This window comes from Chrysochloris asiatica, unplaced genomic scaffold, assembly GCF_000296735.1.
Source record: "Chrysochloris asiatica unplaced genomic scaffold, ChrAsi1.0 scaffold00034, whole genome shotgun sequence".
In the NCBI taxonomy this organism is placed as follows: domain Eukaryota; kingdom Metazoa; phylum Chordata; class Mammalia; order Afrosoricida; family Chrysochloridae; genus Chrysochloris; species Chrysochloris asiatica.
The window spans coordinates 3,087,200-3,111,407 of record NW_006408552.1 but is presented as its reverse complement, the minus strand read 5'-3'; the positions used below and the strand labels follow the sequence as shown (position 1 = coordinate 3,111,407).

At 44.4% G+C, this 24,208-nt stretch overlaps 1 protein-coding gene across 1 annotated transcript in view; it reads right to left on the bottom strand.

The window, feature by feature from the left end:
* Positions 1–12,360: 12,360 nt before the first annotated feature.
* The window catches only part of YWHAG (tyrosine 3-monooxygenase/tryptophan 5-monooxygenase activation protein, gamma), a 32,737-nt gene continuing 20,889 nt past the window's right edge, over positions 12,361–24,208 (bottom strand). The window contains exon 2 of the mRNA XM_006859680.1: positions 12,361–13,538. Coding sequence (XP_006859742.1) covers positions 12,882–13,538 — 657 coding nt within the window. The 3' untranslated portion in view covers positions 12,361–12,881. The remainder of the gene's footprint in view (positions 13,539–24,208) is intronic.

Genomic DNA, 24,208 nt, shown 5'->3' with positions numbered 1-24,208 from the left:
CACAACAGTTAAAAGATTCTCTAATCCATTTATAAATGTACAAATTCTAAAAAGGCGCCCCCTCCATGCTAGGGCCCAGGGCCCAAGTGATGTGGTTCCCAGAGATGGTCCTGCTCAACCTCTCACCACATAGAAGGGACCCGAGGCTCCAACAGGAGCCGCACTTGCCGAGTGTCATGGGCAGAGCGAGACCTGATGTGTTCTCCAGGTGGAGGAAGCTCAGCATGGACCCCTGACCCCAGAGTGTATGATGGTCACTTCCTCAGCTAACAACCCTGTTTGCAAGCCTTGAGGAGCCTAGGGTCTCTTGAGAAGACCCACGTTTGAGCAGAGAAATCACTCCATCTCTGCTTTTCTCTGTCCCTTCTTCCCCTACTTCCCCGGGTAACTTAGTGCCTCACTGTGTGTGCATCCATCTAAAGGTGCCTCCAAGGATGGGCCATCTTCTCAGGAGCTTCTTAGGCAATAGCTCTACCAGTCTGTAGTTGGTATTAAGAGAGTTGGCAGCGTGGAACATGTCAGGAATCCCAGGCTTGGCTAACAGACAGCTCTAGATCAGTAACAGAATTGCCGAATGCTTCAGGGAGGAGCATGGCATAGGGATGAACCCACCAGCCAGACAGCCCACCTCCCTTTCCACCAAAGGGCAGAGTAAGTCAAATGTGTGGTCAGGCCTCCCCACTCCCAGTGCAGAGAGCAGAGGTCATGTCTGGGGACATTACCAGCCCTTGGAATGTCCCTGTAGAAAAAGGGGCTCACCTGCCTGCTGGCATGGCTCCCACCCAGACTACATGGCAGATTGGATCAAGATGTAGGCTGGTAGGGGGCGCTGGACTAAAAGAGAGAGGGGACTGGAATGGCTGTGTGTGCAGAAGAAAGTAGTGGCTGCTGGGACCGGCTCTGGGTTGGGGCCAGCTCTGCTCCTGCTGGAGGAATGGCCAGGGCCAGGGCCAGTCCTGCCCTAGGCTTGGTTTCCAATCTAAGGGGTCTGAGTGACCTCTGAGACCCTTCCTGCCATTGTCTAGAGATTAATGTCAATCCTGTGCAAGATGGGAATCAAAGGGGAGTCAAGACTGGTGTCTATCCAGACACCCCCCCCCAAAAAAAAAAAGTTGTTGTTTTCATGTTGTTGGATGTGGTTGAGTTGGTTCCAACTCATAGCGACCCTATGCACAACAAACTGAAACATTGTGTGATCCTGTATTAATCTCATAATTGTTATGTTTCATTCCATAGTTTTTGCCACTGTGTCAATTCATCTAGTTGGGGGTCTCCCTCTTTTTCCCTGACCTTCCACTTTACCAAGCATGATGTCCTTGTCCATAGACTGGACCCTCCTGATAAATGTCCAAAGTACAAGTGACAAAATCTTGCTTCTAAGGAGCATTCTGGTTATACTTTGTCTAAGACGGATAGGTTGGTTCTTTGGTAGTCCATGGCACTTTCAATATTCTCCTCCAACACCAGAACTCAAATGCATGGATTCTTCTACCGGTCTAGTCTGTCTTATTCATTGTCCAACTTTCACATGTATATGAAGCAATGGAAAATACTTGGGTCAAGTGCACCTTAGTCTTCAAAGTGATACCTTTGCTTTTGAACATTATAAGTGTTTCAAGCCCTCTTGGCTTCCAGCAAGCAAGATTGTAACATCTACATATTGCAGGTTGTTAAGGAGTCTTCCTCCAGTGCTGATACCACATCATCTTCATATTATCCAGCTTCTTAGATTATTTGCTCAGCACACAAATAGAATAAGTATGGTGCAAGAATACAACCCTCATGTGTACCTTTCCTGATTTTAAACCATTCAGTGACTCCTTGTTCTGTTCTAAGGACTGTCTATGGACAGGTTCTTCATGTGCACAATTATGTGTTCTGGAATTCCCATTTTTCCCAATGCATAATCAACAAAGCACAAGTAAACATCTTTCTGGTATTCTCTGCTTTCAGCCCAGATCCCTCTGACATCAGCAAAGACGTCTCTCGTTCCACATGCTCTTTAGAATCTGGCTTGAATTTTGGGCAGCTCCATATTGATGTACTGCTACAAATGTTTTTAAAATTATCTTCAGCGATAGTTTACTTCCATGTGATATTAATGCTATTGTCGATGACTTCCTAACAAAGGTAGAAAGGCCCAAATCCCAGTGATGTCCAAGAATGTGAAGACAGCTCTCTTCAGGGTAACAAGGGATTGGTGTGAGGAGAGCCTTCAGGCTCAGGGAGTGCACTAGGTAACTTTTCCTTCCCATATGCCCCTGGGCCCGGTAAGCCAGGTTCATGAAGGGATGGCTGGGGCACAGGGAGTACTGGATAACTTAAACAGGTGAGTAGATGCTCTAACCAAAGATGTCCACCAAGCCTCTTCCCTTCTCAGATCCCCTTTTGAACTCAAACCCCCTTACTGAGTGCCCCTCCTTCCCTGATCCTCTATCTCCCTCAGTTCCCCTCCCAACATGAAGCCCTCTCCCCTACCCTGAATCCCCGTGTCCTCTCCTTTTTCTGAGTTCTCCCATCTTCTCTGAATTCTTATCTCCCCTTTCGGCCCTTACTTCATTAAGGCTTCTTCCTTCTTGGACTGCTCCATCCTCTCTCGAGCCTCACCTCCACCCTTCTCTGAGTCCTAGTCCCCAAATTCTTTCTTTACAATGTCTTTGGTGGCTCTAGTGAGGTTCTTGGAAGTCGTCTTGGCAAGGTCTGGCTAGCCTGAAAACCTTGAACCGTAACAGTGGCCTCTGCTGGAAAGAGGAGTGCTTCAGTCTCCACAGTTGGTAACAGGACTGACTCCAAACTCAAATTGTGCTGACCAACTCCTTGTAGGAAACCCTGGCCTCACCTTGGAAGGGCTGGAGCAGTACTAACACAGGCCCAGAAACTGTCCCTCTGCAGGGCGCCCACATCCTCCCTGGTCCAGAGAGAACAGTACATGACCGCCCCCTGGTGCTCTCCTAGGGACCCACGGGCAGCTCACGTCAATCTGTCCGAGAACCTTCTGGAATCTTAAATAGGAAGAGTGGACAGGAGACCCAGTCTTAGAAAGCACAGACACCCCACCCAGTTCCATGCCTACTGTGTCTTTGGCCAAGCTCTTCCCTGCTCTGTGTCAGATCCTGAGGGTCCTCAGAGGTCTCCTGACTCTGCCTTTGTTAGGTCTGGCAGCCAAGGCCTGTATCTGGGGGCCTTTCCTGCCTTGTTGCATTTTTTTATGGTGTTCACCAGAACATGCGATCTGCCAATCACTGATTGGCAGATCAAACATGCCTCACAAACCCGCTCTGAGAGGCATTGGTTATGCTTGTGGACAATGGTGTTGCATGGACTGGGTTCGAATCTTCCTCAGCCACCTACTAGCTCAGTCCTAGTGCTTGGGCAAGTTACTAAATTTCCATTTCTTCATGAAGCTGATCATATAAGGTAATGATGCTCCTAGTCAGTGCTAGGCATGTTTATGAAATAAACTTATCATCCCCATTTTACTGATAGGAAAACCACCCTTCTGAAAGATGAAGGAATGTTGATTTTGTCTCACAACGTGGATCAATCCTGAGCTCCTTCAGCGTTCTGCCACCAAACAGCTTTTTATTTAGAAAATGACATCGCTGAGTAACAGAGATTTTGCCTTTCTAAACAGTCACATTGAAGTTGATTTTCAATTTCTAAATCCACATTTGATTGGTGATGTGGGCAACTTCCCTCCCCTCCCTGCGTCTCAAATTACCCAGTTCTATGCTGGACCATGGGAAGTGAGAGATTGGGTTGGGGGTGGGTGGGTTGTCTGCATCCTTGACATCTTTCAAGACTGACAGTGGGAAAGATCATTAGGCGTTACTGGCCACGGTTCAATTCCAAGTTAAGACTGTCAGTGGAGTGTGGGGACTGACTGGCATTCAAGCAGAGACACCTAGGGAGGAATGGTTTGCGACATGGGGCATGTGAGCAGTGGAGGCTGGGCAGGCAGGTTGGGGACCTCTGTGCCCCCTGGACACCAGGTCTGCCTCCCACCCCCTTGGAAACCTGTGAGTTGGGGCAAAGGAGGTCTGGTTTCCACCTGTGCAACATGGGACTATAATAAGACTTTCCTGGGATCTACAGCAAGCCTTGATGCTGCGCTGGTTAAAGCACCTGGCTGCCAACCCAGGGATCAGTGGTTTGAACCCAACCATCTGCTCCGTGGGAGGGAGTGTGGGGTGTGTGTAAAACAAAGAACAGCAGACCACTACAGGACAATGGTGGTTAATATGGGGATTCCTGGGCAGACAGTGGGCCAAGGGCCTGATACTGCAACCAGCTGGGAATCTGGCCCCTTCTACTGATCCCAGCCATGGAAAACACCCTGGACGTCACTAACACCCCAGGCCAGGTGTCTCCGGGTAACAAAATCGTCCGTCCGTGAAGACGAAGGTGGGCACTCGAGACAGAAGACAGAAGACAAAACACCTCGAAGGGAGGGGCTGCGTTTGGATGAATCCGGCCCAGGGGCAGCGGAAGCGTCAGGTCCGGGAGCAGAAACTCAAGCCCTAGCAACAAGCCAACCATTGGAGGAACAGGGAGAGTGGCCTGTGATTGGCTCTCATCATGGCTCCGAGATGAGAAGGCGGGTCACCTCACAGAGCAGACCCGCTCTGCTCACATCCGGGTCTCTGGACAGTACTGGCGCCTTCACGACCCCTGATGGTCAGAGTCCCACACCAGCAGAGTGCGCGTGCGCACGCCAGGGCGTGTCCGATCGTGCAGGGTTCAGGCACGTGGACTCATCTACCAGAACGAATCCTGCCCTTGGGGCCCAGGTCTTTGGGGCTGGAGCTGGGGGACGAACTGGGCTCCAGGACCAAACGTGAGCCGCCCGACGCCTGAAGGAGTCGTATCAGCGGCCCGGGGAACCCACTCCATCAGTGGCGCCAGCCACGATGCCTGCAGTGCCCACCGGGGGCCGACAGAGGAAACACAGCTGCAGCCCCTAGACAGGGACTGGCCGGTGGTCAGACCTGGATCCCTGCAAAGATAGTAGTACCATTGCAGTATTTTGTAGGCCAGGTAAACTGGACATTTCAAGTGATGAATGCATAGTCATCACCGCGACAACGCTGGTCCCCCGCCCCACCCAGGTTCATTTTGTCAGAATCCGCAAAAAAACAAAACAAAACAAAACCCACCACTGCCATCAAGTCGATTCCAAACTGAGTGACCCTGTAGAGGGTTTTCAAGATTGTAAAGGGAGCAGTCTTTCTCCCCGGGAGTCGTTAGTTGGTGGGTTTGAACTGCCACCCTTGTGGTTTAGCAGGCCAGTGCTTATCCTACAAGGTCACCAAGGCTCCTTTACAAGGGGCATAATTGTTACCCCTTTTGCTCTAACCCAGCAATGAGATGGAATGGCTTGATCTTGGGAATCAAGGACTCACCCAAAATCCTTGCAATTGGATCCAGTCGTTCTTATTTCATATATAACCTTTAGGGCAACAGCCCATTCATTCCTCAACCCTCTTCAACCTCGAACTATGGGACGACATTCCCAATAAGGAATATTTTTTTTAATTAAACAGGCAGATTATTGTAAACCGCAAGACCGAAAAGATCATAATTTGGAAGTGAAGGGCTTCAGGAAGGCAATTTGCTTTGATAACCTAATGGAATTAAACATGAGCTTTTCTATGGCCTGACCATTAAAACCGGAATGTGGCAAGGCAGAAGAGATGAAAAGTGGCTAAGAGTGGAAAGAGATAGAAGCTCTGCTATCTTTTCCTAGTCTATATAAAGTCAATTGCTTTTAAGTCAGACCCTATATAGGGTGGGTTTCCAGGAGTCTCTGGTGGGTTGGAACTGGCGACCTTTTGAACTGTTTAATCCTACAGCCCCACATCAGGATGCATTAAGCTCGATTCCATCCTAGAGATTCATTCTCCTAATAATCTACTTTCCACCAGGAGCTGCCTCTGACCTGCGTGCATGTTGAGATGATTCTCAACACAAAAGACGCAGTTTAACCACCTCCCTCCAAAATAGGGACAGAACAGCCAGAGGCCATTCACAGGACGTCATGCATGGGACATCCAGTTGCAAGTGTTCTGAGGAGACAAAAGACCCCAGCCTAGCGATGAGGACGGTTCCCACGGGTGAATCCCACTAGTTGGGAGCTGCAAATTTGGAGTTGTCAGTTTAGGGCTAACAAGTGCTGCTATACATCCTCCAAGGACCTTAAAATAATCCTTCGGCAAGACAAAATAGTGCCTCAACAGGGATAGGTCAACGGTTCTTTGAGGAAGAAACTGGACAGACGCAGAGGGTGGGATTCTGTCACACTTGCCAGGACTCCTGAAAATGCCAATGCCATAAAAAAAAAAAAAAAAAAAGGAGGGAATAATATTCTAGATCCAGACCAAGGCAGCTTAATGATAAGACCCAATTAATGAATTTTAATACTAGTTGGGGATATGGGAAGGAGCAAGAGTTATCAAATGTACTGTGGGTACAGTTTGGGGTAATATGGGCTGGATATTAAAAAAGTATTGTTGATCTTAGGTGTCATAGTAACACGGTGTGGTTATGAAAGAGAAATGTCCTTATTTTTAGAAATATGATGTAAACTGTAAACTGGGATAAAATGTCACATTGCAAATTAAAGATCTTAAAACATATAGAAATATAAAATCAAATATGACAAATTATTAATTTCTACGTCATGGTTATGTATATAGGTTATCACTCTTGGCAACCAAAATGGGCAGCTCACAAATTTGTTATCACTGTATTTTAAGTTGTGCTTGATGTTAAGTAAAAGCTTGGGAGTAAAGTGGAGGTCCCCAAACACCCACCCTTAAATCTAATCAAGAGGTACTTACAGACACTACCAAATTTCAAATTATACGTATTTTAAATAAAAAGGCAAAACCTCTTATAATTGAAGAGTAACTATAATGCTCAAAATAGTAGCAGAAACCCCATGTCTCAAAGATGGACAAAACATGTTGTTGTATCAGGGCCAGTCCTATTGTTAAGTGCCATCCAGTTGGTTTGGACCCATAGAGTGTAGGGTTTCCAAGGAGCAGCTGGTGGGTATAAACTAGCAACCTTGAAGTTAGCAGTCCAGTGTTTATCCCACAGCGCCACACTAGAGTAGGAAGGACAAGTTAACAGTGGGGGCAGAATTGCATGGGAGGAAACTGCTGATAAAACCAGGTTGGTGAGCTGTACTTTAGTTTTTGTGGGTCACAAACATTTTTTTCATTTACAATCCTTTAAAAAAGTAAAAAACATTCTTAGCTCAAAGGCAATGCACTACCCTTTTGTAGTGACTTTGATACTATGTGCACATACTACTTAGTCAAAAACAGAAACTCGGAAAGTGGCTTCCTCTCTCTTCTCCAGCACTGTGGCTTCGCCAGAGAACCACATGGGTAACACGACTGAAGTTGGGAAACCGTGATCTCTTTGTCTTGCCAGCTGTGGAGTTTTTAATCACGGGAGACACCAAGAAACCTATTACCTGGGGTGATCCAGCCCCTCTGGCGCTAACTCTGCAATGACCACAGGTATTGAAACTCCTTAATTAAAACACAATAATTAAGCTGTGGCTAATTAAGAGGCAGGGTTGGGCTACTAACCACACAAGAGCAGTTGTTTGATTGTACCAGCTGCTCTGCAGGACAAAGAGGCGGCTTTTTGCTCCCATAAAGATTTACAGCCTCAGATACCCTAAGCAGGGTCGCTATGACCACGACCAAAAATCCCTGGTGGCACCATGGGTTAAGCATCTGGCTACTAACATAGGGGAGAAAATTGAGGCAGTCTGTCTGTTTCCACAAACCTAAGGAGCAGTTTGACTCTGGCCCTGAAGGGTCACTATGAATAAATAGTAAAGGACTCTAAAGTTACCCACACTTTAGAGTGGAAAAGTGAGCCCAGCAGTTCAATCAGCAGGCTGCAATGCCATCTTCACATGGCCTGGTGACCACTTAATGTCAGTGCTGTTTCTCCAAGTTCGCTTTGAGAACTGTGCACCCAGGAGACAGCAGGTACCATTCTTCAGCACTCAGTCTCAGCTGACCAGAGCAGAGGCGAGCACATGCCCTAACTACACACAGAGAGGAGGCTGCACACTTGCCGGGCCAGCACTCTGCTATGCTCGAGGTCCCCTGCACTTACGCACCTCATTTGGTGACTGCATCTCAAACTCAGTTGTTGGAATGGAGACTCTGCTCTGTGGGTGCCCAAGCAGTCCTCCATATATAGTCACTCCCCTGATCTATATTTGCCTCACATAACCACAACTGGTTTTGAAATTCAGAGTGCATGGAAGGCACTCTGGCAGCACAAATGTTAATATAAGTGCTTGACTGCTAACCAAAATGGTTCAATACCCCTACACCCACACTCCAGCAGCTCCTCAGGAGAAAAGATCCAGCAATCTACTCTTCTGGGTCGTGGTTTGGCACTAGTATAAGCATTGTACTACTAACCACAAGGTCAGCGGTTCAAACCCACCAGCCGCTTCTCGAAGCCCTATACAGTGCCACTATGAGTTGGAACCAACTCCATGGCACAGATCAGCTAACGGGAAGTTACGGCCAAGGAACAAGGTGTTGGGAGTCACAACTTTTAGGAGAGCCTTGAGGAGCCTGGGCCCTGTTTCCACTGTTCTGACCTTATTCAGACCAGTTTTTCCTGATTGGTCAGCCAGTGTCTGATTCCTCTCTCTACCCTGAGGAACTAAGAGCTCAGTCAGTGTATGGTAGTGGTGGTGTGCCATACTTGGTTCAGCGCAATGACCCTGTTATAGGGTTTCTGAGGCTATAAAATTTTTGCTCCTGTGGAGCAGCTGGTGAATTCACGTAACCCACTGCGCCACCAGGGCTCCTTGTTTGTTGTTGTGTGTTGTGGAGTTGGTTCCGACTCATAGTGACCCTACGCAGGGTTTGACTCTGTATAGGGTTTCTGAGGCTGTAAAATCTTTATGGGAGCAGACCACCTCATCTTTCTCCCGCGGAACCACTGGTAGTTTCGAACTGCTGACCTTGAGGCTCACAGCCCCATTTGTAACCACTACGCTACCAGAGCTCCTTTGGGACTTAAAATTAAAGACAATGCAATTTTCCCACCAACTTCTTAAGCCCCCATGTATAGTCTCTTGGCTACACAGACATGGTCTGGGGTCCGCAGAAGTAGCTCAGGTCAGAGGCTGGGGCTCCACTTGGGTTAGCCCGGTAGTAGCGTGACTATTTCCACATCTGTGCCAGTTCTGCCAGCGGCACTCACAGGGTGGCTGGATGGTAAATGAACTAAATGAGGGAAATCCATTCAGTATACCGCAAAAAACCCCAAAACCTACTCACACGAGGGTTTTTCTTCCTGAAATTGGGATTAGTATTTCTAACAAAGACTTTCTGGCAGTGTGTGAAACAAGGCCACCTCCCCTTTCCTGAAGCACAAGTGCATGGAGTAAATTAGCCTTACCCTCCCTCCTCCCCCACGCCTGGGGCCCTGAGTCACTAGGGTTCACATCCTGAAAGCTGGCGGTCTTCAGGAAGCTGTTAGAGCTCAGTCTACACCAACTAATGCCTGGAGATCACTTCAAAAGGATTAATAAAGAGCTCAGACCATTCACTTCGGAATATTTTCAGGCATAAAGGACCATCTCTTCCAAGACTTCATTATCACCAATACTAGGCGCTAAGAGACAGACACATGACTAGGCACAAGACTCCAACCGAATCTCCTATTGAATCCAGACCTCCAGGGCCCAGAAGGTCAAAAGGATCTGAGATTTAAACTCAGTCCTATGCTTCTTGCAAGCTGTACCCTCAGCAAGGCTGGAATCCAGTTGAATGTGCTCGTTTTTATGAGAAACAGAGAGTGTAATGCTTTTAGCAAGGTCGGGAAAGTAGGCTCTCATCCCAGAAAAAGATGTTCTCAATATATACCATCGCGCCCCCTTTCCCTCAATTCAACTTCATCCCTTGGGTGGGGGAGGAGGAGAGAACAGACCACCTGTATCTGATCAATTCTTCAAACGCAAAGACAAAATTAAAGTCATTGAATGAAACTAAGTAGCACTGACGTCAGATCTGTAAGTTTATTTGCTCCACGTATGACAGCTACAGAATGGACTCACATTCATGATATTCCATCACTGAGGAAAACTGCTAAGAATGGTCCGTGTGAGAAAGAATTCCTTAGAGAAACACGGAGTTGGAAAAATAATCACTGGTTAGACCTTAAAAAGAGTTCACTGCATAACATGACAAAAAGCACAAAGGCTCATTCAGAGAACATATTCTTTGTTCTCCTAGACTGTAATAGTTAGAATTTCACCATGACAAACACCAGACATTAAGATTAAGCTAACACTGGTGTTTCTTTTGCTCCCCTCCCCCCATAAAAACAAAATATATAACTGCATGTCACTATAGCAACATCCAAAACAGATCAATTTGTTACGATCACTATTTGGTAGAGCAAACTTTACCCCCAAAAGGAAAAAATAAAAAAAAAAAAAAAAAAAAATTTGAAGACTTCATTTTTTTTTTTTTTTTGTCATAGGAATACATAACAGCTACAGTATAAGTTAATCAAGTTCAAGCTACTGTATAGAAATACAACACGAGCATGCACGCTACGGTATCATAGAATACTGGAGCCATTTTCACGGAGACAGTGCCATAGGCAGGTGCATTTCTGTAAGAAGAAAGAAAGGAAGGAAACCATTCAAGCTGCTGAAATATCAAGTCGCCCACTCCCTCTTCTGTTTTTAGCCCTCAGGTAGGATTTTGTCTTGCATAATTCTAAAAAGCAGCCAGAGCCAAAGCTGAAATTTTAGGGACCAAAAAGAAAAATAGGTTTTGTAATTCCAGTAAATCATTTCCAAATGCGGTGAGGAAGGACACGACACTGCTCCCTAGACATGAAGGGAAAGCAGGGAATGCAGCCCCCCTGAGCCTCGCAGAAACCTCTTCCCACCCTAGTGCTTACAACTTGGGCTTCTGTAAAGGACACAGAAGCTGCGAGCTGCCTCCTCCTCACTGTCTGGGAGGGGCAGGTAGCTGAGACTTGCGCTCTGGCATATGGAAGAGCCATCTAAGGAAAGTCATGCTGGGTAAACTGTGCCGAGTGACAGACAGCGTATGTTCATCCCAGGGGCGTTCATCACCGTCACTCTTCTATCTTCACTGTCACCTGGACCCCGATAGACATACTCAGTACAGAATTATAAACTCAATTTGGTATTAGCAAAAGCCTGTCAGTTTTTCCTCAATTAGTTATCAAGCCTCTCCTTGCCTAAATATGTAAACAAACAAATCAAGTTTGGTGTCATTACTCATCTCGGGAGAGTCCACACAGTTTTCATTTTGTAAAAAAATAAAATAAAATAAACAGAACACACATTCAGCACGTCATATTTACAGATAAACAGAGATTTGTCCAAAATGAGAACGAGGGGCCTAAGGCTAACTGAGAAGAAATTTGTGGAACTACCAATGTAGCTTTCCTTCAATTCCAAATATGCTTTGATTGCACAAGAAAAGCAAATCTCTAGACTTTTATGTTTTCATTAAGAGAGAGAAAGAAAAAAATATATATATAGAAAACCGTTGGATCAAATAGAAGTATATATTTATTAACCTGGTGTAATGATTTGAATTTCTCTTCCAACAACAATTACTTAGGGAAAGAGTGTTTTCAAGGGAGGAAACACTGACAACGCTTCACAAGGCTTCCTACATTTGACAGAATATTTATGAATCTAGCACTTCCTTCCGGATTTTCCCACCAGCACGCTTCTTAAGAACCTGCATTTCCACACTGCACCACAAACGTTTGTAAAAATGACCACACAGCTTTGACAACCCAACAGGTTCAGCCTCGTCAGCTGTGCTGAGGTGCAGCAGGAAGAAAATCAAGTCAGAAGCGAGATGGCAGTGAGTTCCCTGAGGAAGGAGCGAGATGGCGTCTGAGAAATCAGAATTTTCTCTGAAAATACCAACACAAGAAATGACATACAGACCTGAATTTTCTCTTAGTTTTGTGGTGTTTAACATCTCTATTAAAGTGATTAGTAATTTTCTTGGTGGATTTAAGAGGAAAAAGGACAAAAATCCCACAGCCACCTGCCAAGCACCTGTTAAGTCAAAACCTAAAGTCGCTTTGATTCTCCTCAGGCAAGTCTTTGGGCCTGGGAGACAGAATACAGCAAAATCAACCTGATACGGCTGATGTGGAGGTGAAGCCAAAATAACTCGCAAAGAGAGAGACACCATGGATGGCTTGATGTTACATATGGCTGTAATGTAGAAATACTGTAAACTGCAATTTAGTGTTAATACTGCCAACTAATCAGACTTCAAACAACCAACAAGGCCTAAACCGTAAGGATAAATACACCTTATGTTCTAAGCCTGTCAGTTTGGGATTTGAATTATTCCGTGTCTGGTAGGGGGGAATAAAAAAAAAAAGGACAGCGGAAACAGATGAGATAGAAAGTACCCAAAACTTAAGACAAGAGCCATGTGTACACAAAAAACCTTACTGGAACCACAGAACTTATTGAATGAGGGCCATTCCATTGGGGTTTTCTTTTCATCTTAAAACCCTAGTATCTAGCAATAAGTTAAATTAAAGACAGACAGCTCCACTTGCATTAATCTAGAGAACAGTCCAAATGCCAGTGTAAGGCTGCTATTCCAATACCAGCACAGCTAGCCTGACTTTCCACTAGTGGTATTTTGGCAAAAATGTCAAAGAGGCGATCAAAGACAGGACATGTCGTGGGTTTCCTCCCTAGGAAGGTCATCCCTCCTATTCCCTCCCCTACCCAACCCCCAACTCATGGGAAAAAAATAAAGACTGCAGTAGTAGCATCAGCGTGCGCTGCCAGTCCACCTGGGGGCCTAATTGTTGCCTTCTCCGCCATCGTCATCTTGCTGATCGCTTGTCCAGAGCGTTAGGTTGTCGCGGAGCAGCTGCATGATGAGCGTGGAGTCCTTGTAGGAGTCCTCGTTGAGAGTGTCGAGCTCGGCGATGGCGTCATCAAAAGCGGTCTTGGCCAAGTGGCATGCTTGTTCCGGGGCATTCTGGATCTCGTAGTAGAAAACGGAGTAATTAAGAGCCAAGCCTAATCGGATGGGGTGAGTGGGCTGCATGTGCTCCTTGCTGATCTCATGGGCTTCACTATAGGCCTTCTCAGACGACTCCACCACAGTTGCCCGCTTCTCTCCGGTGGCTACTTCAGCCAGGTAGCGATAGTAGTCCCCTTTCATCTTCAGGTAGAACACCTTGCTCTCATACTGGGTCTCGCTACAATTCTTGATCAGGAAGTTATCCAGCAGACTCAGCACATCCTGGCACACCGCCTCCAACTCCTTCTCAATCTTTTCACGGTAAGCACGGACCATCTCTATCTTCTTCTCATTACCATCTGCAGATGTCTTCTGCTCAATGCTACTAATGACCCTCCATGATGAACGGCGGGCCCCAACTACGTTCTTGTAAGCCACAGAGAGGAGGTTTCTTTCTTCATTGGACAGCGGCTCATTCAGCTCTGTCACCTGTTAAGAGTCCAGAACAGAGAGGGGTTAGTATAGGTGATGCCACTGAGCTGAGAACATCTTACGGCCAATAGTACAACGAGCAGATCTTATCACTCAAGGAAAGTGATGAGCAGAGCAACGGAAGTGCAGGTGTATGGAACGGGGTAAAGGTTGTTGTTAAGTGCCATCTAGTTAGGTCCGACTCATGGTGACCATTCACACCCAGGCACATCTTCTGTGACACAACTAAAAACTGCCACAAGCTTAATTTATTGACAGTTGTGTGTTGCCTACTTTATGGTTAACAATTCCAAAATGAACCCATTTGCTCTTCACAGCAGAACAGCTGTCGGTTAGTGCGCTACTCCTAAACGGCAGAGTTGAGCCCCCATCACGTGTCTTGTAACTCAGCTGATATTGGTTCACACTAAGTTAAAACACTGAGAATCCCAGACACTCACTACTTTGTTGTTATCAAGTTCAAGTGAGTTGGTTCCAACTCACAGCGGGATTAGCAGTCTGATGCTTATATACTACAAAGTCACACCTGGAGTCCCACTACTTTGTTATTGTTGTTAAGTGTCTTGGAGTTGGTTCCAACTCCTAGAGAACCTGTACATAGGGTTTCAGAGGCTTTACATTTTTGCGGGAACAGAAAGCCTCATCTCTCTCCCACGGAGCTGGTGGCTTCAAACTGTCAACCTTGCATTTCATGATCAAAAAGTCACCACGCTCCCTCCCACTACCTCATGTTGTTGTTATTAAATGCCACTGAGTCGGTTCCCACCCATAGCAATCCTGTAATAGGGTTTCCGAGGTGCAGCTGGTGAGCTTGAACCGGCAACGTTGCAGATCAAACGGCTTTGCAGTCTGGCGCATTAACCCACAGTGCCACACCAGGAATCCTTAGGCCTTATAATATTGAGCTACTAGAGTCCTGGTGTGGTGCTGTGGGTTAATGCTCTGGACTGCAAAGTCGGCTTGAACTAGAAAGCCAGCGCTTCATGTTCACCAGCTGCTCCTCAGAAACCCTATACAGGGTCGCTATGGGTCGGAACCTGACTCTTTGGCACTTAACAACAACAACAACAATCTCAGCTTCGTCCTCTCCTCATGCAGCCGTTGATTCAAATTAACTGCAAAACAACCCAGACTGCACTAACAACAACACACTTTTGTCTCTGTCTAGGTTATCTCCCACTTTGTTCGTGCCTGAGAAATGCTTAAACTACTCTTCCTCAATCCCACTGGAAAGTATCTCTTTAACTGAGGGTGGAAGTGGGAGAGAGGAGAGACAGAAGCTGCTGCTTCCTCCTCCTTTAAGTCTGCAATGTTCCTTGTGTAGACCAATCATACCAGCTACCTATTGTTTACAGATATAGGGGGGTTAGAGGAACAGACATGATCACTAAAAACTGGTTGAAATCATTCATTTCACTACAACCTACTCAGAGATAACAAACAAAAACTCCAAATTATACTTAACACAGCACATTGCTTTGAAGAAATAGATCATGCTTATTAATTGTCACAATATCCTGCAAATGAGATACACTCACAGAAACATTTCACTAACTGATTAGAAGTTTGTTTTAACGTTAACATTTTACTATACAAAGGGGCTTGTAGAAAACACTGCGTGGTCTTTTCATTCCATTTTCCTGCAAACTTTAAGTTCCCGGGGCCATTCTAGTACTAGAGAACACAATGGTCCTTTTTCACCAGACAGAGCTGAAGGAAAAGACAGCAGAGTGAGAAAAATGGGGTTTGGTCATACTGGAATTCAGAGAGGGAAACCATCACAGAGGCCTTTGCTCACAGCCCCTCTTTTCCAAGCCAGGTCCTCAACAAGGAGACTTAACAGCGCCATCATAGCACACTCTTTTTACATGCTAGACTCAGCCACAACCACTGCCCCTCCCGTTAAGTTGTGATGTGCAAATAACCTAGAAGACCCGGGGGTTTGATTGTTTCAGTTCTACCATCTGCTAAGTGACTCCTGGCAAGCTATTTCATTTCTCTGGGGGAGTCTTTTCTCATCTATCAAACAGAACTTTATGCCCTCTTTCATGGGTTAGGGTAAGGATATCGCAGACAAATGACCAAATGCTCTGGACAGTCAGTTGCTACAGGGAAGTGAGAATTTACTTCTGAGGATTTCTGGAATCCTTCTTTCAGTTCCCTCTCACCAGAGGGGGCCTCTGCATTTCCCACGGAACCCTCTCCTAGCTCATCTTCCTCTAGTAGCTATCTCTTCTCCATTTCATCCTCTCCTTGAGCCCAAGAGCCGAAGCTCACTTTGGCCTTTCCCAGGGACTCAGGCCTTGGTGGACCTCGGCTGGCCTGGCTTCACAGCAGGTGCCCGAATGCAACCTGAGAAGCCAGGGTGCCTGAGGCAGCAGAGATCAAGTTTGGCCTTTCCCCTAAATCATGCTGCCCTTGTTTCAAGAGCCATCAACTATTTAAAGCTCAAACAAGCTCACCAGTTAAGTACAGGTTTGCAGAACCAAACCCAAGACTTGAGACCTCTCAGACTTGACTTTTGCTGTTAACATAAAATTTGCCCTCACTTGGAAACCAACCCTGCCTCCCAACCAAGTCACTCATGCTGATTCTGCAAAGCTCGAAAATCACGGAAATGGCCCTTTCTTGCTCTAAACCAAACCCACTGCCAGGGAGTCGATTCCAACTCACAGCAACCCTATATGGGGTTTCCAAAACTGTCCATCTTTATGGGAGCAGACAGCCGTATCAATCTCCTGCTACAGGGAGGCTTAACTAAGAACAGTGTGTACCTGTTCTGACTCACACACACAAGGAGACTAATAGGTCCTGCTATAACCTGAGCCTGCCTTTACACCCTACTGCTGGGGCTCCTCCTTCAACAAACCAAGTTGTTGTTGTTGCACTAGTGCCAGCCCATAGCGACCCTGTATAGGGTTTCTGAGAAGCGGCTGGTAAGTTTGAACCGCCAGCCTCACAGTTCAAACCGACTTTGCCATCCAGCATATTAACCCACAGTGCCACAGCCAGACAAGTCAAAGGCAGCAATCTGTGCTGATGTGATGATGGTGCTGTAAGTAGGCACTGGACTGCTAACCACAAGGTCGGCAGCTCAAACCCACCCGCTGCTCCATGGGAAAAAGATGTGACGTCTGGCCCCATGAAGACCTAGTCTTTAATGGGGTTTCCTGGTAGACACGATTTCACAAGACAACACTGTCACCATCTTGGCTGCTCTTAGAATAACCACATCAAATCCTGGGTGGTGCTACAGGAAGGGGATCTTGGAAGCTTGCACCTGGTTTCTTCCAGACTTCATCTCATATGCCTTTCCCCTTTGATGGTTCCGTTTGCAGTAAAAAAAACCGCAGCTGTGAGTATGACCATTTGCTAACTCCTGAGGGTCCTCCTAGTTAATCATCAGCCCAGGGGATATAGTCTTTGGGACGACCCCACACACACAGCCATTGTAAGATCTCAACATAGCATGTCACCTAAGGTCTGGTATATCAAGGAAAAATATACTATTTATCAAATAATTCAACAAGCATTCACTGAATTTTTAGGATGTGTGCTACACTGCTAAAAACAACAAAAACTAAGGCAGTATCCCCCAAGGTGCTCGGTGAGGAAAGCTGATTGCATTAGAGTATTGCTCCCTGAAGTATTCATTCCTGTTGGGAGAAATGGGGAGGTAGGAGTAAGGTGTGGGAGTTAGGACTATGGCTAGGTCTAGGACTTCGTCTGGTATTAGGATTATGGTTAGGGCTACGGTTAGTATTAATGTATCAAATCTGTTCTTCAGATGATCTCTAAATTCAGGTGGGATATATTCAAGGTCATATTTTGGCTCTCTTGACTTGTTTTCATTTTTTTCAGCTTCAGTTTGAATTTGTATATGAGCAATTGATGGTCTGTTCCACAATCTGCCCCTGGCCTTGTTTTGACTGATGATATGGAGCTTTGCCATCATCTCTTTCTGCAGATATAGTCAATTTGATTTCTGTGTATTCCATCTGGCGAGGTCCATGTATATAGTTGTCTCTTTTGCTGTCTAAAGAAGGTATTTGAAATGAACAAATCATTGATTTTGCAGAATTCTATCATGCTATCTCCAGCATCATTTCTATCACCAAGGCCATATTTTCCAACTACTGATCCTTCCTCCTTGCTCCCAACCTTTCCATTCCAATCACCGACAATGATCAATACAGCTTGATTGCATGTTGGATCAATTTCAGATTGAAGAAGTTGGTAGAATTCGTCTATTTCATCATCACTGGCTTTAGTGGTTGGTGCGTATATTTGAATAATAGTGGCATTAACTGGGCTTCCCTGTAGGTGCATGGATATTATCCTATCACAGACAGCGTTGTACCTCAGGACTGATGTGGATATGTTCTTTTTGACAATGAATGCAACACCATTCCTCTTCAATTTGTCATTCCTGGCATAGTAAACCATGTTCACATTTATTGACTACGCAAAGGCTTTCGATTGTGTGGATCATGACAAGCTATGGACAACAATGCGAAGTATGAGTATTCTGGAACACTTAATTGTGCTCATGAGGAATCTGTACATAGACCAAGAGGCAGTTGTTCGAATAGAACACGGAAACACTGGATGGTTTAAAATTAAGAAAGGTGTAGGACAGGGTTGTATTCTTTCACCATACCTATTCAACCTCTACGCTGAGCAAATAATCTGCGGACCTGGGTTATGTGAAGAAAAATGTGGCATCAGGATTGGAGGAAGACTCATTAACAACCTGTGATATGCAGATGATACAACCTTGCTTGTTAAAAGTCAAGTGGACTTAAAATATTTACTGATGAAGATCAAAGAGCATAGCCTTCAGTATGGAATACATCTCAATGTCAAGAAAACAAAAATCCTCACCATTGGACCAATAAACAACATTCTTATCAGTGGAGAAAAGATTGAAGTTGTCAAGGACTTCATTGTTCTTGGATCAACTATCAACACTCATGGGAACAGCAATCAAGAAATCAAACGACGTATTGCATTAGGCAAATCTGCGGCACAAGACCTTTTTAAAGTGTTGAAGAGTGAAGATGTCAGCTTGAGGACTAAGGTGCACCTGCTGACTCAAGTCATGGTATTTTTAATAACCTCATATGCATGCGAAAGCTGGACAATGAATAAGGAAGACCACAGAAGAATTGATGCTTTTGAGTTATGGTGTTGGAGGAGAATATTGAAAAGTACCATGGGCTGCCTAAAGAACCTACAGATCTGTGCTGGAATAAGTGCAGCCAGAGTGCTCCTTGGAGGCCAGGATGGCCTCTCATACTTTGGACATGTTGTCAGGAGGGACCAGTAGCTGGAGAAGAATATCATGTATGGTAGGGTGGAGAGTCAGAGAAAAAGAGGGAGACCCCCAGAGAGATGGACTGGCAAAGTGGCAGCAGCAATGGGCTCAAACGTGGCAACGATAGGTTGGCCGAGGATCGGGCAGTGTTTCGTTCTGTTGTGCTTAGGGTCACTATGAGTTGGTACTGACTCGATGACACCTAACAACAGGATTACTGTTGGGGTAAGGGTTGGGCCTAGGGCTAGGAGTAAGGCTTGGTTTAGTTTATAACCAAGGGTTTCCGAGGATGTGAATCTTTACTGGAGCAGAAAGCCTCATCTTTCTCCCGTGGAGCAGCTGGTAGTTTCGGACTAGTGACCTTGCGGTTTGCAGCCCGATTCGTAACCACTACGCTACCAGAGCTCCTTTTATAGGGTATAGTCAGGTGTTTGTTTTTTTTAAAAATCTACTTGAATTCTTCATTTGGGAGTTCTGTAACGACATTCTTCTTCTTTTTCCTATTTTCTTTTTGTTGTTGTTGTTAGTGTTATTACAACTCATCTGTGGCTCTCTAGTTTCCATTTTACTGTTTCCATATACGGGGTCAGTCTAGGTGGTACTGTAATGCATGTTAATCTCAGGTTGTGACGATCTGCTGTGGTTGGTTCTCTGTCCAAAGGATGCCCTGTAATATTTTTTATAAGGCTGGTCTAGTTTTTACAAATTCTTTTCCATTCTGGAAATGTTCCAATTTTACCATCATATTTGATGGATGATTTTCTGGATATAGGATTCTTGGTTGACAATTTTTTACCTTCAGACTTTTGTATACGTCATTCCATTCTCTTCTGGCCTGCATGGTTACTGCTGAGAAACCAGAGCTTAAGTCTTATTAGTTCTCATTTGTAGGTTGAACTTTTCGTTTTTCCCAAGCTGCTCTCAGGATTCTTGCCTTGTCTTTAGTTTTGAAAAAATAGATTCTATTATGTCTTGGTGCTTTCTTTTGAGGTCTATCCTGTTTGGAGTTTGTTCAACTTCGTGAATGGCTATCTTCTCTTTCATATTAGGAAAAGTTTTCTTGCAACAAATCTTGGATAATATTCCCTTTAGTTTTTTTGTTTTGTCTCTCCTGTTTTGGAATTCCAATCACAGAAGTTATTCTTCACATAAACCTGTGGCTTTCTTTGAATTTTATCCTGATTGTGTTGTTAAGTACCATTGTGTCCGTTCTGCCTCATGTTGTTGTTGTTGCTAAGTACCTCTAATCAATTCCGACTCACAGGGACCCTGTACAGGGTTTCTGAGGAGGTGATGACAAAATCACCTGAACTGTCAGCGAACTGCTGACTTTGTGAATCACAATCTAGTGCTGCGCCACAATGCCATAGCGACCCTATATAAGGTTTCCAAGGAGCGACTTGTGTGACTTTTAACCACCATCCTTGTGGTTCAAACCAACCTTATGGTCCTGCATTTATCCTACAGTGCCATACCAGGACTCCAGCAAATAAATATTGTTCCTCTAGCCGATGAACACTAAAATTTTTCTTCAAGCTCAGTAATTTGGCCTTCCATTGCATCAGTGCTAATTCTTTGCCCTTTCAGCATTATTATCTATTTCTGAAGTTTTAGTATTAATTTTCTGGCTTTCTGATTGCTGTGTTCGTATGGTTCTGTTTTGTTTTTTTTCCATTTATTGTGTTAGTTTCCTGAATTTTTCTTTCCATGTTTTCCTTGATTCATCTACAGTTTTCTCCATCTTTCTTTTAATCCACTGAAGATGCCTAAATAGCATTCTTTAAAATTCCTTATCAGATAGTTCTGATACCATTTCTGGTCTATTTTCTGACTATATTTTGGTCACTTGTTTGAGGCTGTCTCCTTTCTTCGTGTTTTCTCTGAGACATTATGGTGTCTTGTTTGTATTTGACTTCTGATTGTATATTGGTGTGCTCCCAAGCACTCCCCAACCGTCTGGCTCCTGGTGGATGTGATAAGAGACTGGAAGTGTAAACACAGTTAGCTCTCTGTTCACTATGTAGCGTAGTTCAGGGCAGGCCTATGCACCTCCAATAGTAGGAGCACTAGGTGCAATGCCCAACCCCACGGAAGAGAAGGTGTCACTGGCTGCTGGGCTTGCTTGTGAGGCCAGGGAGGGTGTGGGAATAAGAGAGAACTGTACCCCTATACCACCAACTTCCTGCCGCAGCCTGTGCCTATAGGCTGTTATATCAACAGCAAAGCACAAACATCCTAGATGTTCACACCAGTCCGTAGCCTGCCTCTTCTCTCCTCTCTGGCTGCTCCTGTTCAGCAGCATCTCAGGCCACCTTTCTGTCCTATTCCACGATGCTCAGGGTTATAGGATCATCATCTGGGTTTTTTTCACTTGGTCTCCCACATTTGTTACAAAGGTTTCTCACAGAAGTATTGTCAAGGTAGCAAAAGTCTGCCCAGACAGCGCTGAGAGAATTTTAATCAAGAAGTAACAAGTTTAGCTAACTTAAAAAAAAAATGAAACACAGCAACTAATGAAATACTCTACCACTCATCTATGAGTTTGTCATACTGTGGCAGCTTACATGTTAACGTGATTCTAGAAGCTATGCCACAGGTATTTTAAATATCAGCAAGGTCACCTGAGCTTCCAGACTAAGACAGATTAGGAAGAAGGTGAGACAGACAACTTGCAAATACTCAGCCACTGAAAACCTCATGACTAGCAGTGCAACACTGTCAGCACCAGCATACAGAATACTGTCAGATACAGCGACGGAAAATGAGCCCCTCAGGTTGAAAGGCCCTCACAATATGACTGGGGAAGAGCCGTCTCCTTCAAAGGAGAGTTGACTGTGTTATGGAGTAAAGCCTTTAGGCCCCTTCATTTGCTGATGAGGCAAAACTCAGTATTAAGAGAAACAGCTGTAAACATCCATTAATAATCAGAATATGGAATGTATGACTCTAGGAAAATTGGATAGATACTGTCAAAAATGAAATGGAATGCATAAACATCAATATCCTGGGCATTACTGAGCTGAAATGGACTGGGATTGACCATTTTCAATCTGACAACCACATAGTTTACTATGTCAGGAATGACAAATGATAGAGGGATGGCGTCACGTTCATCATCAAAAACGGGATGTCTTGAAGTGCAACGCTGTCTGTGATAGGATAATATCCATACACCTACACGGAAGACCAGTTAATATCAGCAATATTCAAATGTATGCATTAACCAATAAAGCCAGTGGTGATAAAATTGAAAAATTCTATCAACTACTTCAGTCTGAAATTGATCAAACATTACTGGTGACTGGAATGCAAAGGCTGAAAACAAGAGGAAGGATCAGTTGTTGGAAAATATGGCCTTGGTGATAAGACACAATGCTGGAGATGGCATGATAGAATTTTGCAAGACCAATGACTCATTCATTGCAAATACTTTTTAAAAACAACATTAAAGACGACTATACACATGGACCTCACCATATGGAATACACAGAAATCAAACTGACTACATCTATGCAGAAACAGTGGGAAAGCTCCATATCATCAGCTAAAACAAGGCGTGGGGAAGACAGATTGGAACAGACCATCAATTGTTCACATCCAAGTTCAGGCTGAAGCTGAAGAAAATTAAAACAAGTCTACGAGAGCCAAAATATGACCTGGAACACATCCCACCTGAGTTTAGATATCATCTCAAGAACAGATTTGATGCATTAGACACTAAAGACTGAAGACCAGAGAGTTGTGGGATGACATCAAGTACATCATACAAGAAAGCAAATGGTCATTAAGAAGACAAGAAAGAAGGAAAAGACCAAAATGGATGTCAGAAGAGACTCTGAAACTTGCTCCCAGGCATACACATACAAAGCAAATGGAAAAAAAGGAGGTGGTACAAGAGGTGGACAGAAAAATGCAAATATCAGCTCAAGAGGATAAAGTCAAATATTACAATGAAATGCGCAAAGACCTGGAGTTAGAAAACCAAAAGGGAAGAACTCGCTCAGCATTTCTCAAGCTGAGGGAACTGAAGAAAAATTCAAGACTCAACTTCAATACTGAATGATTCTATAGGCAAAATATTGAATGATGCAGAAAAAGCATCAAAAAAAGATGGAAGCGATATACGATAGAATGAATGTAAAACTAATGTTCTCCCATGTAAACTATCACATAATTCACAATAAAACATTAAAAAAAAAAAGATGGAAGGAATACAGAGTCACCAGACCAAAAAGAAACAGTCGATGTTCAACCATTACAAGAGGTAGCATATGATCAAGAGTCAAGGATACTGAAAAAGGCACTGGCAAAGAACAACACACTAGGAATTGAGAAAATACAAATTGAAACCATTCAACAAACTGATGCAGAACTGGAGGCACTCACTCATCTATGTTTAAGATATTTGGGAGACAACTACCTGGCCAACGGACTAGAAGAGATCCATATTTGTGTTCATTTCAAAGACAGATGACACTACAGAATGCAGAAATCATCAGACAATAAGCATATAAATAAAATTCTGCTTAATATAAAAATGGCTGCAGGCATACACTGACAGAACTTCCAGAGGTTCAAAGTGATTCAGATAAGGATATCGAACAAGGGATATCATTGCTGGCATGAAATGGATCTTGGCTGAAGGCAGAGAATATCAGAAAGATGTTTACCTGTGCTTTATTGACTATGCAAAGGCTTTTGATTATATGGATCATGACAAGCTATGAACAACATTTTGGAAAATAAGTACCTCAGAACACTTACTTGTGTTGAGAAATCTGTACATAGAACAAGAAAACAGTTAGAACAGAACAAGGGAACATCAAATGGTTTAAAATGAGGAAAGATGTGGGCCAGGGTTGTATTCTTTCACCATACTTATTCAATCTGCATGCTGAGCAAATAGTATAAACTGGATTATATGAAAAAAAATGCAGCATTAGGATTGGAGGAAGACTCATTAACAACCTGCAATATGCAGATGATACAACCTTGCTTGCTGAAAGCTTGCTGATGAAGATTAAAGACCACAGTCTTTGGTACAGGTTGCACCTCAAATGTAAAGAAAACAAAAATTCTCACCACTGAATAAACAGCACCCATGTAAATGGACAAGATTAAAGTTGTCAAATAATTCATTTTGCTCCCATCAACCATCACCACTCACAGAAATAGCAGTCAAGAAGTCAAACGACGTGTTGCATTGGGCAAATCTGCTGCACAAGACCTTTTTAATGTATTGATGGGCAAAGATGTCACCAAGCCATGGTATTTTCAATAGCCTCATATGCATGTGAAAGCTGGACAGTGAATAAGGAAGACTGTAAAAGAACTGGTGTATCTGAGTTAT